The 15819-nt window shown below is 55.2% G+C and overlaps 1 protein-coding gene across 1 annotated transcript in view; it reads left to right on the forward strand.

Annotated features, from left to right (window-relative positions):
• The window catches only part of plppr3a (phospholipid phosphatase related 3a), a 271797-nt gene that overhangs the window by 130909 nt on the left and 125069 nt on the right, over positions 1-15819 (forward strand). Inside the window, exon 2 of the mRNA XM_072482829.1 lies at positions 11407-11529. Coding sequence (XP_072338930.1) covers positions 11449-11529 — 81 coding nt within the window. The 5' untranslated portion in view covers positions 11407-11448. The remainder of the gene's footprint in view (positions 1-11406; positions 11530-15819) is intronic.

Here is a 15819-nt window from a genome sequence, read left to right on the forward strand (position 1 = left end):
GCAGGCTCGAGGGGCTGAATGACCAGCTCCTGCGGTTTTGTGTTCTGAACCAGAAGGGTGAAGATCACCCACTCCTTACCCATCATCCCGATGTTCAGATGCTCATTTTAAAAATCCTTTATTTCATCCTAATGCACATCCATAATTTACTTTTTTTGGGACATATCTCTTGTGCCATGTCCCTGGATGATCCTGGCGGGAGTATGGTGATGAGGAGTAGAGTTAAATCATTGTTTTTATCCCTTTATCTGGGTGAGCAGCATCCTGTTATAGGCCCTGTTTCGGTTGAATGGGTTCGGGGGGTGTTTCCTTGACATCTTAGGGGTATGAGAACTCCCCCCCCCCCCCCCCTCCCCACCCCCCCCCCCCCCACCCCCAAGACGCCCAATGAATGGAAGTCTTGTCGGCTCTTCTCCCCTTTGGTATTGTGGTCACCTTGGTCGAGGCTGATGTGATTTTCCAGGTGTCGGTGGGGTTGGTGCACTGCCCTGGATATAGTTAGTGGGGAGTGGGGCCTGTTGGGTGGTAGGTCTTGCTGTGTACTGGGTGTCCTGGGGGTACTGACTCCTTTGTGTAAGAATGTACTGGACTAGGACAGGTCAGATGCCGTGGCTAGTATCCTGTTGAACCCCTTACCCCCCTTCCCTAATGCTTGGGACGTCCCTTCTTGAAGACACTTATTAGGGACGTCCTGAGAGGACTCCTTGGTGCACAAGGGTGTGAGGTTCAGTCGGGCCCTGTACTGTACTGTGATTGATATCCTATTTTCCCCCATATGGTAGGGACGTTCCTTTGTCTGAATGAGCAGCTTCTGCTCTTCTCCGCCGTGTGGTGGTGGTGGGGGGGTGTACTGGAGGAATAGGGACCTGTGGTTATATCCTGGTCCTCTTTAACCTGAGATCCACTGCTCTTGGTGGTTTTCCTTTTTTTAATCCTGTCTCGATTAGGTTGTTGGAAGGCGCCGACCGTACTAACTATAATCCAGATCGAAAGCTGCTGGTCTTCTCTGTATAAATTTGTGGAATGCTGATCGTTCTGTACTGTGCCTGAGGCTGGAGTTATGTGGTGTTTTGTGGTATATGTAAAATGTCCTTTTCGAACTGGGTTTATTGTGAATTTACTTTGTATTTTTGTTCTGTTGGGTTTTAAAAGTCCTCAGTTGGCTCCTGCAGGGGTGCCGACGGGTCTGGTATCTGAGGGGAGGGGTTACAGTGTGTCATTGATGCCTCTGGCACAGCTGGAGTTGAGGGAGATATGTACAGGTACGCTCCTGAACATGGAGTGAAGACCTTCCTGAATTCTTGTAGTCATTGCGAACAATCGCCATGTGGGAATGCGCACCTTTTTAACCATGTTTTCATGATGTTCTCCTTTTCTGCCTTGGTCACTGGTGGTGTGTTTAGTGGTGCCAGGGGCGGGATTCTCCGACACCCCCCTGGGTCGGAGAATCCCCGGGGGGCGGCGCGAATCCCACCCCACCGGCCCAACACCAGCTGCCGTATTCTCTGGCGCCGCTTTTTGGGCAGGGACAGGATTCACTCCACGCTGGTCGGAGGCCGTTGCAGCGGACCCCCCGACAATTCTCTGGGCCCCGATGGGCCGAAAGGCCTTCCGTTTTTGGCCAGTCCCACCGACGTAAATTACTCAACTCACATACCGGCGGGACCTGGCAAGTAGGTCGGCGGGGGCAGTCCTCGGGGGGGGCACGGAGGGATCTGACCCCGGGGGGGGGGGGGGGGGCCATGGTGGCCTGGCCCGCGATCAGGGCACACCGATCTGTGGATGGGCCTGTTCCGTGGAGGCACTTCTTTGTCCCGCGCCGGCCCCTGTAGGGCTCCATCATGGCTGGCGCAGAGAAGAGAACCCCCCCCCGCCGCGTATGCGCCAAAATACGCTGGCTGGTCTGCGCATGCGCGGAACCACGCTGGCGGTTCCACGCATGCGCGAGATCACGCCGGCCCTTCGGCACATGCATGAACTCCGCCGTCGCTTCAGCGCCGGTTGGAGTGCCGCCAATCCGTCCACCTAGCCCCCGAAAATGCGGAGAATTCCGCACTTTCGGGGGCTGTTGACGCCGGAGTGGTTGGCGCCGGTTCTCCCGCCAGCTTGGGGAGTACCTAAGTGGCTGTAAAGTGCTTTGTGTGGGTCTTTTCTCTGACCCCAAGTGCTGGGCAACCGAACAGTTTTTTCGACTTTTTGTGCTTGTTTTAACTTGCCTAAACTACTTAGCCCTTGGTAACCCATCTCTTCACTTCAAAAGTTCCAAAACCTCAATTAAAAATGCATGTGTATAAATAGGGCCCAAAGTTGCCAGCTCCATCTCACAAAACTCCAAAGTGAAACCAAAACCGGTTTCACCTTTCTCGACGCACAATTTTTAAAAAATTAAACTGAAAGATTTTTTTGTTCCTAACAACTGCCTCGGGTACCGTGAGCTGGAAATGCTGCCAGACCAATATCTGAGCCTATCAGTTACTAACTGTTCCTGTAAAAGCTCGCTACAATTTTGGGGTTTCCTGTGGTCAGCTAATCTCAGCACAGGTCAGTAAGCTGATCGAACATGGATACATCTATGCTCAAACATCTCCCCTACAGTCTTCATGCCCAGTAATGTGGTCAGTACCTCTCCTCAATTCCCCCAAACCACTGTGGAATGGTTTCCTCCACAATCTAATAGCTGGAAGTGGATCCATGCGAAATAGCCTGATTGTCAGTGAATCCAAGTGCACCATCTGGTCCTCTTGTGGCCACACTGTCACTGCAGTGATATGTTCAAAATTATTTCATGAATCCCTCAACTTCTTCCTCAGGGTTTACCTTCAACAACTGAGCAGACCTCTTGACCTGTCATTGTTGCTTTTGCTCTTCTAAGCGTTTAGACATCTGTCGGAAGAACTGCTGATGTTGTTGCTTTAGCTGACAGCGACTTCAGAATTCTTTATTTTCAACTTAAACAGTAGCTCTCCAGTGGTTAGTCAAGATGAGTAACCCATTTCCAAGAAGTGATCAAGAACCCCTTGCTTCTGGACAGCCATCATTTGCAATTCAGCCTAACAAACGAATGGCAGCTCAGTACTCTTGTTAGATATCACATGCACTCTACCCTGCCTGCACACACATCCAACCTGCTCTGGACACACCCTGCACACACACACACCCTGCCTGCACACACACACCCTGCCTGCACACACACACACACACACACACCCTGCCTGCACACACACACCCTGCCTGCACACACACACACACACCCTGCCTGTACACACACACACCCTGCCTGCACACACACACACACCCTGCCTGCACACACACACACACCCTGCCTGCACACACACACACCCTGCCTGCACACACACACACCCTGCCTGCACACACACACACACACACACACCCTGCCTGCACACACACACACCCTGCCTGCACACACACACACCCTGCCTGCACACACACACACACACCCTGCCTGTACACACACACACCCTGCCTGTACACACACACACCCTGCCTGCACACTCACACACACCCTGCCTGCACACACACACACACCCTGCCTGCACACACACACCCTGCCTGCACACACACACCCTGCCTGCACACACACACACACCCTGCCTGCACACACACACACACACACACACACCCTGCCTGCACACACACACACACCCTGCCTGCACACACACACACACACACACCCTGTCTGCACACACACACCCTGCCTGCACACACACACACACACACACCCTGCCTGCACACACACACCCTGCCTGCACACAGACACACACACACACACACACGCTGTCTGCACACACACACCCTGCCTGCACACACACACACACCCTGCCTGCACACACACACACACACACCCTGCCTGCACACACACACCCTGCCTGCACACACACACACACACACACACACCCTGTCTGCACACACACACCTGCCTGCACACACACACACACACCCTGCCTGCACACACACACACACACACACACCCTGCCTGCACACACACACACACCCTGCCTGCACACACACACCCTGCCTGCACACACACGCCCTGCCTGCACACACACACACACAGACACCCTGCCTGCACACACACACACACACACACACACCCTGCCTGCACACACACACCCTGTCTGCACACACACACCCTGCCTGCACACACACACCCTGCCTGCACACACACACCCTGCCTGCACACACACACACACTGCCTGCACACACACACCCTGCCTGCACACACACCCTGCCTGCACACACGCACACCCTGCCTGCACACACACACCCTGCCTGCACACACACACCCTGCCTGCACACACACACACAATGTCTGCACACACACACCCTGTCTGCACACACACACCCTGTCTGCACACACACACACACTGCCTGCACACACACACACCCTGCCTGCACACACACACACCCTGCCTGCACACACACACACCCTGCCTGCACACACACACCCTGCCTGCACACACACACCCTGCCTGCACACACACACCCTGGGCGTCATTCTCCGACCCCCCGCCGGGCCGGAGAATGGCCGTAGGCCGCCGTGAATCCCGCCCCCGCCCCCGCCGAAGTCTCCGCTCCCGGAGATTGGGCGGGGGCGGGAATCCGGCCGCGCCGGTTGACGGGACCCCCCGCTGGATTCTCCGGCCCGGATGGGCCGATGTCGCGCCCAGAAATTGCCTGTCCCGCCGGCGTAAATCAAACCTGGTATTTACCGGCGGGACCAGGCGGCGTGGGCGGGCTCCGGGGTCCTGCGGGGGGGCGCGTGGCGATCTGACCCCGGGGGGTGCCCCCACGGTGGCCTGGCCCACGATCGGGGCCCACCGATCTGCGGGCGGGCCTGTGCCGTGGGGGCACTCTTTCCCTTCCGCCTCCGCCACGGCCTCCACCATGGCGGAGGCGGAAGAGACTCTCCCCACTGCGCATGCGCGGGAAACTGACAGCGGCCGCTGACGCTCCCGCGCATGCGCCGCATTTCCGCGCCAGCAGGCGGGGAAACAAACGCCATTTCCGCCAGCTGGCGGGGCGGAAATCCCTCCGGCGTCGGCCTAGCCCCTCAATGTTGGGGCTAGGCCGCCAAAGATGCGGAGCCTTCCGCACCTTTGGGCCGGCGCGATGCCCGTCTGATTGGCGCCGGCTTTGGCGCCAGTCGACGGACATCCCGCCGTTGGGGGAGAATTTCGCCCCCTGTCTGCACACACACACACCCTGCCTGCACACACACACACCCTGCCTGCACACACACACACCCTGCCTGCACACACACACGCCCTGCCTGCACACACACACACCCTGCCTGCACACACACACACCCTGTCTGCACACACACACACCCTGCCTGCACACACACACACCCTGCCTGCACACACACACACCCTGCCTGCACACACACACGCCCTGCCTGCACACACACACACCCTGCCTGCACACACACACACCCTGCCTGCACACACACACCCTGCCTGCACACACACACGCCCTGCCTGCACACACACACACCCTGCCTGCACACACACACACCCTGCCTGCACACACACACACCCTGCCTGCACACACACACACCCTGCCTGCACACACACACACCCTGCCTGCACACACACACGCCCTGCCTGCACACACACACACCCTGCCTGCACACACACACACCCTGCCTGCACACACACACACACACACACACACACCCTGCCTGCACACACACACCCTGCCTGCACACACACACACACACCCTGCCTGCACACACACACCCTGCCTGCACACACACACACCCTGCATGCACACACACACACCCTGCCTGCACACACACACACCCTGCCTGCACACACACACCCTGCCTGCACACACACACCCTGCCTGCACACACACACACCCTGCCTGCACACACACACACCCTGCCTGCACACACACACACCCTGCCTGCACACACACACACCCTGCCTGCACACACACACACCCTGCCTGCACACACACACACCCTGCCTGCACACACACACACCCTGCCTGCACACACACACGCCCTGCCTGCACACACACACACCCTGCCTGCACACACACACACCCTGCCTGCACACACACACACACACACACAGACACCCTGCCTGCACACACACACCCTGCCTGCACACACACACACCCTGCCTGCACACACACACCCTGCCTGCACACACACACACCCTGCCTGCACACACACACACCCTGCCTGCACACACACACACCCTGCCTGCACACACACACATACGCTGCCTGCACACACACACCCTGCCTGCACACACACACCCTGCCTGCACACATACACACCCTGCCTGCACACACACACACCCTGCCTGCACACACACACCCTGCCTGCACACATACACACCCTGCCTGCACACACACACACCCTGCCTGCACACATACACACCCTGCCTGCACACACACACACCCTGCCTGCACACACACACCCTGCCTGCACACACACACACCCTGCCTGCACACACACATACGCTGCCTGCACACACACACCCTGCCTGCACACACACACCCTGCCTGCACACACACACCCTGCCTGCACACACACACCCTGCCTGCACACACACACACACACACAGACACCCTGCCTGCACACACACACCCTGCCTGCACACACACACACCCTGCCTTCACACACACACCCTGCCTGCACACACACACACCCTGCCTGCACACACACACACCCTGTCTGCACACACACACACCCTGCCTGCACACACACACCCTGCCTGCACACACACACCCTGCCTGCACACATACACCCTGCCTGCACACACACACCCTGCCTGCACACACACACACCCTGCCTGCACACACACACACCCTGCCTGCACACACACACACCCTGCCTGCACACACACACCCTGCCTGCACACACACACACCCTGCCTGCACACACACACACACACACACAGACACCCTGCCTGCACACACACACCCTGCTTGCACACACACACCCTGCCTGCACACACACACCCTGCCTGCACACACACACACCTTGCCTACACACACACACCCCGCCTGCACACACACACACCCTGCCTGCACACACACACCCTGCCTGCACACACACACACCCTGCCTGCACACACACACCCTGCCTGCACACACACACCCTGCCTGCACACACACACCCTGCCTGCACACACACACACCCTGCCTGCACACACACACACCCTGCCTGCACACACACACACCCTGCCTGCACACACACACCCTGCCTGCACACACACACACCCTGCCTGCACACACACACCCTGCCTGCACACACACACCCTGCCTGCACACACACACCCTGCCTGCACACACACACACCCTGCCTGCACACACACACACCCTGCCTGCACACACACACACCCTGCCTGCACACACACACCCTGCCTGCACACACACACCCTGCCTGCACACACACACCCTGCCTGCACACACACACCCTGCCTGCACACACACACCCTGCCTGCACACACACACCCTGCCTGCACACACACACACACACACACCATCCCCGCGCTCTCAGACATCCTGCGCACTCGCGCGCACAGACCACCTTGCCCAAACACAAAGAACCCTACCCCCCCCTCCATCTTTGTTCCTGGTCTGAAACAGCTTTTTGCACCCGTTTCTTGATTTGATTAGGGTGCGTACGATGATATTGAATCAGGCTGACTCCTATTAGCCAGACATCTCTAACGTGTAGCACGAGCCAAAGCGGCTGTCACGATAGAGCCATTTAACTTTCTGTACCCCCCCCTTCACCGCTCCAGCCCCCATCTCTCAGCCCCCATTCTTCCTTCTTCACCCCATCCCCACTCTTTCGCCTCCCATACCTCACTTTCTTTAGATCCCAGAAGTTTTGTCAATCACTTCATTTATGCAATTTGAAGCATATCCACAATACATGATGCAAATACACGATATGGGTGGCACGGTAAAACAGTGGTTAGCACTTTTGCCCCACGGCGCCGGGGTCCCAGGTTCAAGTCCCGCTTGGGTCACTGTCTGTGCAGAGTCTGCACGTTCTCCCTGTGTCTGCGTGGGTTTCTTCCGGGTGCTCCGTTTCCCCCCCACAAGTCCCGAAAGACGTGCTGCTAGGCGAATTAGATATTCTGAATTCTCCGTCTGTGTACCTGAACAGGTGCTGGAGTGTGGCGACTAGGGGATTTTCACAGTAACCTCATTGCAGTGTTAATGTAAGCCTACTTGTGACAAAATAAAGATTATAAGATTATTATACCTAAAATTAACTATTAATATTATGAAACGGTGATAATTGGTGAGAAATTCGGGTGTGTTAACTTATTCAATTGATAGTATGGCAGGGAATGGGTAGTTGAGGGTGCAGGCAGGAATTCCTTTCTCACTGAACATGTTGAAAAGTAACGGATGTGAACAGCAGTAGCAAAGATACGAGATTCCCCCCTAACCGGCGGGGCAGGTTGTACCGGTGCCGAGGAGTGGCGTGAACCACTCCGGTGTCAGGCCGCCCGGAAGGTGCGGAATCCTCCGCACCTTCAGAAGCTAGGCCAGCGCCGGCGGGGTTGGCGCCGCGCCAACCGGTGCCAGAGGGCCTCCTCGGCCAGCGCGAGTTGGCACATGCGCAGGGGAGTTCTTCTCCCCGCCGGCCATGGCGGACCGTTACACCGGCCGGCGCGGAGGGAAAGAGTGCCCCCACGGCACAGGCCCGCCTGCAGATCGGTGGGCCCCGATCGCGGGCCAGGCCACCGTGGGGGTCCCCCCCAGGGGCCAGATCCCCCCCGCACCCACCCGAGGACTCCGCAGGCCGCCCCCAGAGCCAGGTCTCGCCGGTATGGACCTGGTGTAATATACGCCAGCGGGACCCGCCAAAAACGGGCGGCCACTCGGCCCATCGCGGGGCGGAGAATCGCTGAGGGGGGGTGCCGCTGCCAACGGCCCCCGACCAGCGGGACGCGATACCCGCTCACGCCAAAAAACCGGCGGCGGGGCGGGATTCATGCTGCCGCCCAGCGATTCTCCGGCCCAGCGGAGGGTCGGAGAATCCCGCATTTGGCCGACCATTGTCACTGCAAGCCTCTCAGAAAGAACTATCCACATTGTCCTATTTCCCTTCTCTATTTAAAAAATAATCAGGGGCGAGATTCTCTGACCCCCCGCCGGGTCGGAGAATCGCCGGGGGCTGGCGTGAATCCCGCCCCCGCCGGTTGCCGAAGTCTCCGGCACCGGAGGTTCGGCGGGGGCGGGAATCGCGCCGCGCCGGTTGGCGGGCCCCCCCCGCGCGATTCTCTGGCCCGGATGGGCCGAAGTACCGCCGCTAAAATGCCTGTCCCGCCGGCGTAAATTAAACCACCTACCTTACCGGCGGGACAAGGCCGCGCGGGCGGGCTCCGGGGTCCTGGGGGGGCGCGGGGCGATCTGGCCCCGGGGGGTGCCCCCACGGTGGCCTGGCCCGCGATCGGGGCCCACCGGTCCGCGGGCGGGCCTGTGCCGTGGGGGCACTCTTTCCCTTCCGCCTCCGCCACGGTCTCCACCATGGCGGAGGCAGAAAAGACTCCCTCCACTGCGCATGCGCGGGAATGCCGTCAGTGGCCGCTGACGCTCCCGCGCATGCGGCGTCCGGAGATGTCATTTCCGCGCCAGCTGGCGGGGCGGAAATTCGGCCGGCGCCGACCTAGCCCCTTAAGGTTGGGGCTCGGCCCCCAAAGATGCGGAGCATTCCACACCTTTGGGGCGGTGCGATGCCCGTCTGATTTGCGCCGTTTTGGGCGCCAGTCGGCGGACATAGCGCCGTTTCTGGAGAATTTCACCCCTCATCTTCTCAACCTTGCCCCTCACATGGGTGGGATTCTCCGATTCCCTGCCGGGCCGGAGAATCGCCGTAAATCCCGCCCCCGCCGGCTGCGAATTCTCCAGCGCCGGGGTTTTGGCGGGGGCGGGACCCGCGGCGCGCCAGTCGGCAGCCGCTCGCAGCGCCCCCCCCCCCCCCCCCGGTGATTCTCCAGCCTGCGATGGGCTGAGCGGCCGCCCGTTTTAGGCCGGTCCCACCGGCGTAAATTAGGCCTGGTACTTACCGGCAGGACCTGGCTCTGCGGGCGGCCTCTGGGGTCCTCGGGAGGGCATGGGGGGATCTGGCCCTGGTGGAGCCCGCGATCGGGGCCCACTGATCCACGGGCGGGCCTGTGCTGTGGGGGCACTCTTCCCCTCCACACCGGCTGCTGTGGACCTCCGCCATGGCCAGTGCAGCGACGAACCCCCCAGCACACACTTGCGCTCCCGCGCATGCGCCAACTCGCTCCGGCCGGCGGAGGCCCTTTGGCTCCGGTTGGCATGGCGCCAAGCCCCTTCCGCGCCGTTTGGCACGTCGCCAACCCCGCCGGCGCCGGCCTAGCCCCTGAAGGTGCGGAGGATTCCGCACCTTCTAGGCGACCTGACGCCGGAGTGGTTCACACCACTCCGCGGCGCCGGGATCGCCAGCCCGCCGGGTAGGGGAGAATCCCGCCCCTCGTGATCCTCAGGTTAAATCACCACCAGTCAGCTCTCCCCCCTCAAAGGGGAAAGCAGCCTATGGTTATCTGGGACTATGGCGACTTTACCTTTACATCGGAATTGAACAGAATAAATTATTGAGAAATTATATGGGCAACACATTTTCTCAGAGCTCCTGTAGCTCAGAATATCCCAGTAAACCACTGGTGATGGGGCAGGGGGAGAGCGTAATTGTGAGGGGTATGGGGGGAAGAGAGAGTGTATGTGAGGGTTGCAGGAAAGGTGGAGTGGTTGCAAGGGTAGAGGAGGAAGATGAAGTGTTTGCGAGGGGAGGGGAGGAAGAGAGAGAGTGCGTGTGTGAGGGGTGGGGGGGGGGGGAAGATGGAGTGTTTGCAAGGGGAGGAGAGGAAGAGAGTGTGTGTGAGGGGTGGGGGAGAAGATGGAGTATTTGTGAGGGGAGGAGAGGAATATGGAGTGTTTGCAAGGGTAGTGGAGGAAGAAATAATGCGTGTGAGGGGTGGGGGGGAAGATGGAGTGTTTGCGAGGGGAGGGAGGAAGAGAGTGTGTGAGGGAAAGGAAGAAAAGAGAGTGTGAGGAATGGGGTGGAAGAGAATGTGTGTGAGGGAAGGGGAGGAAGAGGGTGTGTGCGAGGGGTGTAATTCGGCCTTCAGATCCAGGGGTTGGTGGTAAATGAAGCGAATGACCCACATTGAAGCCCCCAACCCAGAGTACACTCTGTACCCTCACCATCTTTAGTGCTATTTCCAGGTCGTGTTCAACATGGAGGAGTAATGAACATGCTATAATGATTAGAGTATACATTACTTGATATGTCAGCATTCAAAAGACACATCACACCATGGAACAAATCCAGTTGTATTGTCAGTAGAATGGAATTGAATCAACTCTTCTTTCTCTGTGCAGGATATGTGACTTGCTCCTCGTCTTGTAGCAGGAAGTGTCAGAATGATCTCTGCGAAGGAAATGCAGAAGAAGAAGCTCTCGAAGGACAGCATGACCCTGCTTCCCTGTTTCTACTTTGTTGAGGTAAGCCAAGTGGCTGTACAGTGTGTCGCAGGTAAATAGTGCAACCTGTAGCCAAACAGTACAGGAGAGAACAGTAACTTTCTGACAGCATAAGTTCATTCAATATATAACTTTCCATTCAGTCCCCTCTGTGTTTTACACACACACACAAGCTGGTGCTTGTTCAAAGCCTGCCATTTCTGTAAACCCTAACTGCAAAGTCTATTCTCAGGCTGCTGATGTTCGCACTGCATTCAGAAACTAGACTGTGTACACTCAGTGGACATTCAAAAGAACTAAATTATTGATGCAGTGTTTCCCCAAGCCATCCTAAAGCACTGTGAAGCCAATCATTACTTTTGAAGTGCAGTCACTGTTTTAATGTAGGAAACTTTTCAATCGATTTGTGCACAGCAAGATTCCACCAACCACAATGCAATAGTGGTAAGCCAATCTGTTTTTGGTGGCTGAGGGCCAGATATTGCATTGATTGTAAACACGCCTGTTCTTTTTCAAAAATAGTGCCATGGGATCTTTCACATTCGCGCGAGAAAACCAAAGCCCCATCTGCCCTGACATCTGAATGATGCCACCTCCGGCAGTGCGGCACTCCCTCAGTGCGGTACTGGAATTCCACCCTAGATTATGCACTCAAACCTGTGGAGTGAGACTTTCTGACTCAGAGGAGAGTGCCACTAATTGATGCACCACTGGCACAATGGACAGTCAGACTTCACAGAATGCAAACACCATATAAAAACAAATCTCACGTTGCATGGAATTACATCCAGTCCATAAGACATAAATTGGCCACTCAGCCCAACTGGTCAAGGCTGGCGTTTATGCTCCACACAAGCCCCCACCCCACCTTCATCTAACCCCATCAGCATATCTTCCTGTTCCTTTCTGTTTTTTGGGCAGCACGGTAGCATTGTGATTAGCACAATTGCTTCACAGCTCCAGGGTCCCAGGTTCGATTCCGGCTTGGGTCACTGTCTGTGCGGAGTCTGCACGTTCTCCCCGTGTGTGCGTGGGTTTCCTCCGGGTGCTCCGGTTTCCTCCCACAGTCCAAAGATGCGCAGGTTAGGTGGATTGACCACGTAAAATTGCCCTTCATGTCCAAAATTGCCCTTAGTGTTGGGTGGGATTACTGGGGATAGGGTGGAGGTGTTGACCTTGTGTAGGGTGCTCTTTCCAAGAGCCGGTGCAGACTCGATGGGCCGAATGGCCTCCTTCTGCACTGTAAAATCTATGTAAATCTATGTCTCTTTTTCTATTCTAGCGTCCCCTTAAATGCATCAATACCAATCTCGACAACCGCTCCACACGGTAATGAGCTTCACATTTAAGCTATCCCGTGGGTAAAAGAGTTCTTCATGAGTTCCTGTTTGGCTTTACTGACCTTGCCAATATAACATACACGCCTCATATCTTAACAGAGCTTTAGTTCGGCAAATGTCTGGCACTTAGAACATAAGGTGAAAGATTAGGTCAATTAGCCCAATTTGGTGATGAACGAGTGATCAGTTGGCCACAGGCAATGATATTCAAAAATACAACTTCAGTGTAAATGAGGGAGGGTTTGCTGACATTGAATAATGACTGTAAGAACCGACTCCATCACTCAATGAAAGAAATGAATGTACCAGTCCAGCATTGCGTAGCTTCCCTCATCTCTCACAAGCTGATGCAGTCAGGGGAGAGAGTAGTGGCCCAGCGAACTGATACTGAGCCCTATAGACTACTCTGCAAATGGAGGCTAGGCCGAAGTTTCTGTCATTACAAACTGGCATAGGTTAAGAATGAAAGGGCAGAGGGTGGGACTTAACTTGTGATAGTCTTCGCAGAGAAAGAGGAGGCCAGTGCCCAATGCGGGATCTTTGTCAAATGAGCCCATTCCGGGAATAAATGAAGAGAACTGGTTGCTTGGCAAAGGTCATCGTATTGAGTATTACCACTGGGGCCCTCTGATCATCCATGCAGTGCCCCGTTTTCTCGAGATTTGTTCCGCTTTTCTGCTGAAGCCAAAGTATTGTTCTGCTGAATCTGCTCTGCCAATATATCCTTCCGCAGGTGTAATGCTGAAAACCAAGCACAGCACTACAACTGGGGTCTAACTAGGCCGCTGTACAATAGGATCACATCCATCTGAAGACTGGAGGATAGCAAATATTGTCCCCTTGTTCAAGAAGGGGAGTAGAGACAACCCCGGTAATTATCATAGAATTATCATAGAATTTACAGTGCAGAAGGAGGCCATTCGGCCCATCGAGTCTGCACCGGCTCTTGGAAAGAGCACCCTACCCAAGGTCAACACATCCACCCTATCCCCATAACCCAGTAACCCCACCCAACACTAAGGGCGATTTTGGACAGACTAAGGGCAATTTATCATGGCCAATCCACCTAACCTGCACATCTTTGGACTGTGGGAGGAAACCGGAGCACCCGGAGGAAACCCACGCACACACGGGGAGGATGTGCAGACTCCGCACAGACAGTGACCCAAGCCGCAATCGAACCTGGGACCCTGGAGCTGTGAAGCAGTTGTGCTATCCACAATGCTACCGTGCTGCCCCCATATAGACCAGTGAGCCTTACTTCTGTTGTGGGCAAAGTCTTGGAAAGGTTGCTAAGAGATAGGATGTACAATCATCTGGAACGGAATAATTTAATTAGAGATAGTCAACGTGGTTTTGTGAAGGGTAGGTCGTGCCTCACAAACCTTATTGAGTTCTTTGAAAAGGTGACCAAACAGGTGGACGAGGGTAAAGCAGTTGATGTGGTGGAAATGGATTTCAGTAAAGCATTTGATAAGGTTCCCCACGGTAGGCTATTGCAGAAAATACAGAGGCATGGGATTCAGGGTGATTTAGCAGTTTGGATCAGAAATTGGCTAGCTGGAAGAAGGCAAAGAGTGGTGATTGATGGGAAATGTTCAGCCTGGAGTCCAGTTACTAGTGGTGTACCACAAGGATCTGCTTTGGGGCCACTGCTGTTTGTCATTTTTATAAATGACCTGGAGGATGGCGTAGAAGGATGGGTGAGTAAATTTGCCGATGACACAAAAGTCGGTGGAGTTGTGAACAGTGCGGAAGGATGTAACACGTTACAGAGGGACATAGATAAGCTGCAGAGCTGGGCTGAGAGGTGGCAAATGGAGTTTAATGCAGAAAAATGTGAGGGAATTCATTTTGGAAGGAATAGCAGGATTACAGAGTACTGGGAAAATGGTAAGATTCTTGGTAATGTGGATGAGCAGAGAGATCTTGGTGTCCATGTACATAGATCCCTGAAAGTTGCCACCCAGGTTGAGAGGGTTGTTAAGAAGGCATACGGTGTGTTAGCTTTTATTTTGTAGAGGGATTGAGTTTCAGAGCCATGAGGTCATGTTGCCGCTGTACAAAACTCTGGTGCGGCCGCATTTGGAGTATTGCGTGCAATTCTGGTCGCCGCATTATAGGAAGGATGTGGAAGCATTGGAAAGGGTGCAGAGGAGATTTACCAGGATGTTCCCTGGTCTGGAGGGAAGATCTTATGAGGGAAGGCTTGTTGAATCCCAAATTTCTTTATCCGTCAGTCTGGCCTCAATAAAAGTCGAGATGGATTTGCAGGTATAACATTAGTTATTTTATTCAGCTTGCAAGCTACCTAGTCCACAGTGATACAAATAACATGTTGCTCTCTGCAGCCCCGGGAACTAAGTGAATGTCCCAGACAAAGAGATCAGTACTGACACATTCAAATGGCATCAAGTTTCACATACTCGACACCCATAGGTCATCCTATGTTCCTCCTGACTTGTTTGATCTATTCTGATTGGCTCACTTCCAATCCCTTTCTCTGGCCCCTATCAATTCAGCATTACTCTCATAGACACACCTCTTCCTGCTTTTTCCATGCGGTCTAAAATCCTTTGTCTCTACTTGCCAGAATCAAAGTGGCTTATTTCTACATTACATTAACTAATATCTCTAAAGTAACTATTTTATATCACATTCGTCAGGCTGAGGGACTTGAGGGTATTTTCTTTAGAAAGAAGAAGGTTAAGAGGTGACTTATTTGAGGCATACAAGATGATCAGAGGATTAGATAGGGTGGACAGTGAGAGCCTTTTTCCTCGGATGATGATGTCGAGTACGAGGGGACATAGCTTTAAATTGATGGGTGATAGATAGAGGACAGATGTCAGAGGTTGGTTCTTTACTCAGAGAGTAGTAAGGGCGTGGAATGCCCTGCCTGCAACAGTAGTGGACTTGCCAACATTAAGGGCATTTAAATGGTCATTGGATAAACATATGGCTGATAAGG

Source organism: Scyliorhinus torazame, chromosome 18, assembly GCF_047496885.1.
Source record: "Scyliorhinus torazame isolate Kashiwa2021f chromosome 18, sScyTor2.1, whole genome shotgun sequence".
Taxonomy (NCBI): Eukaryota; Metazoa; Chordata; class Chondrichthyes; order Carcharhiniformes; family Scyliorhinidae; genus Scyliorhinus; species Scyliorhinus torazame.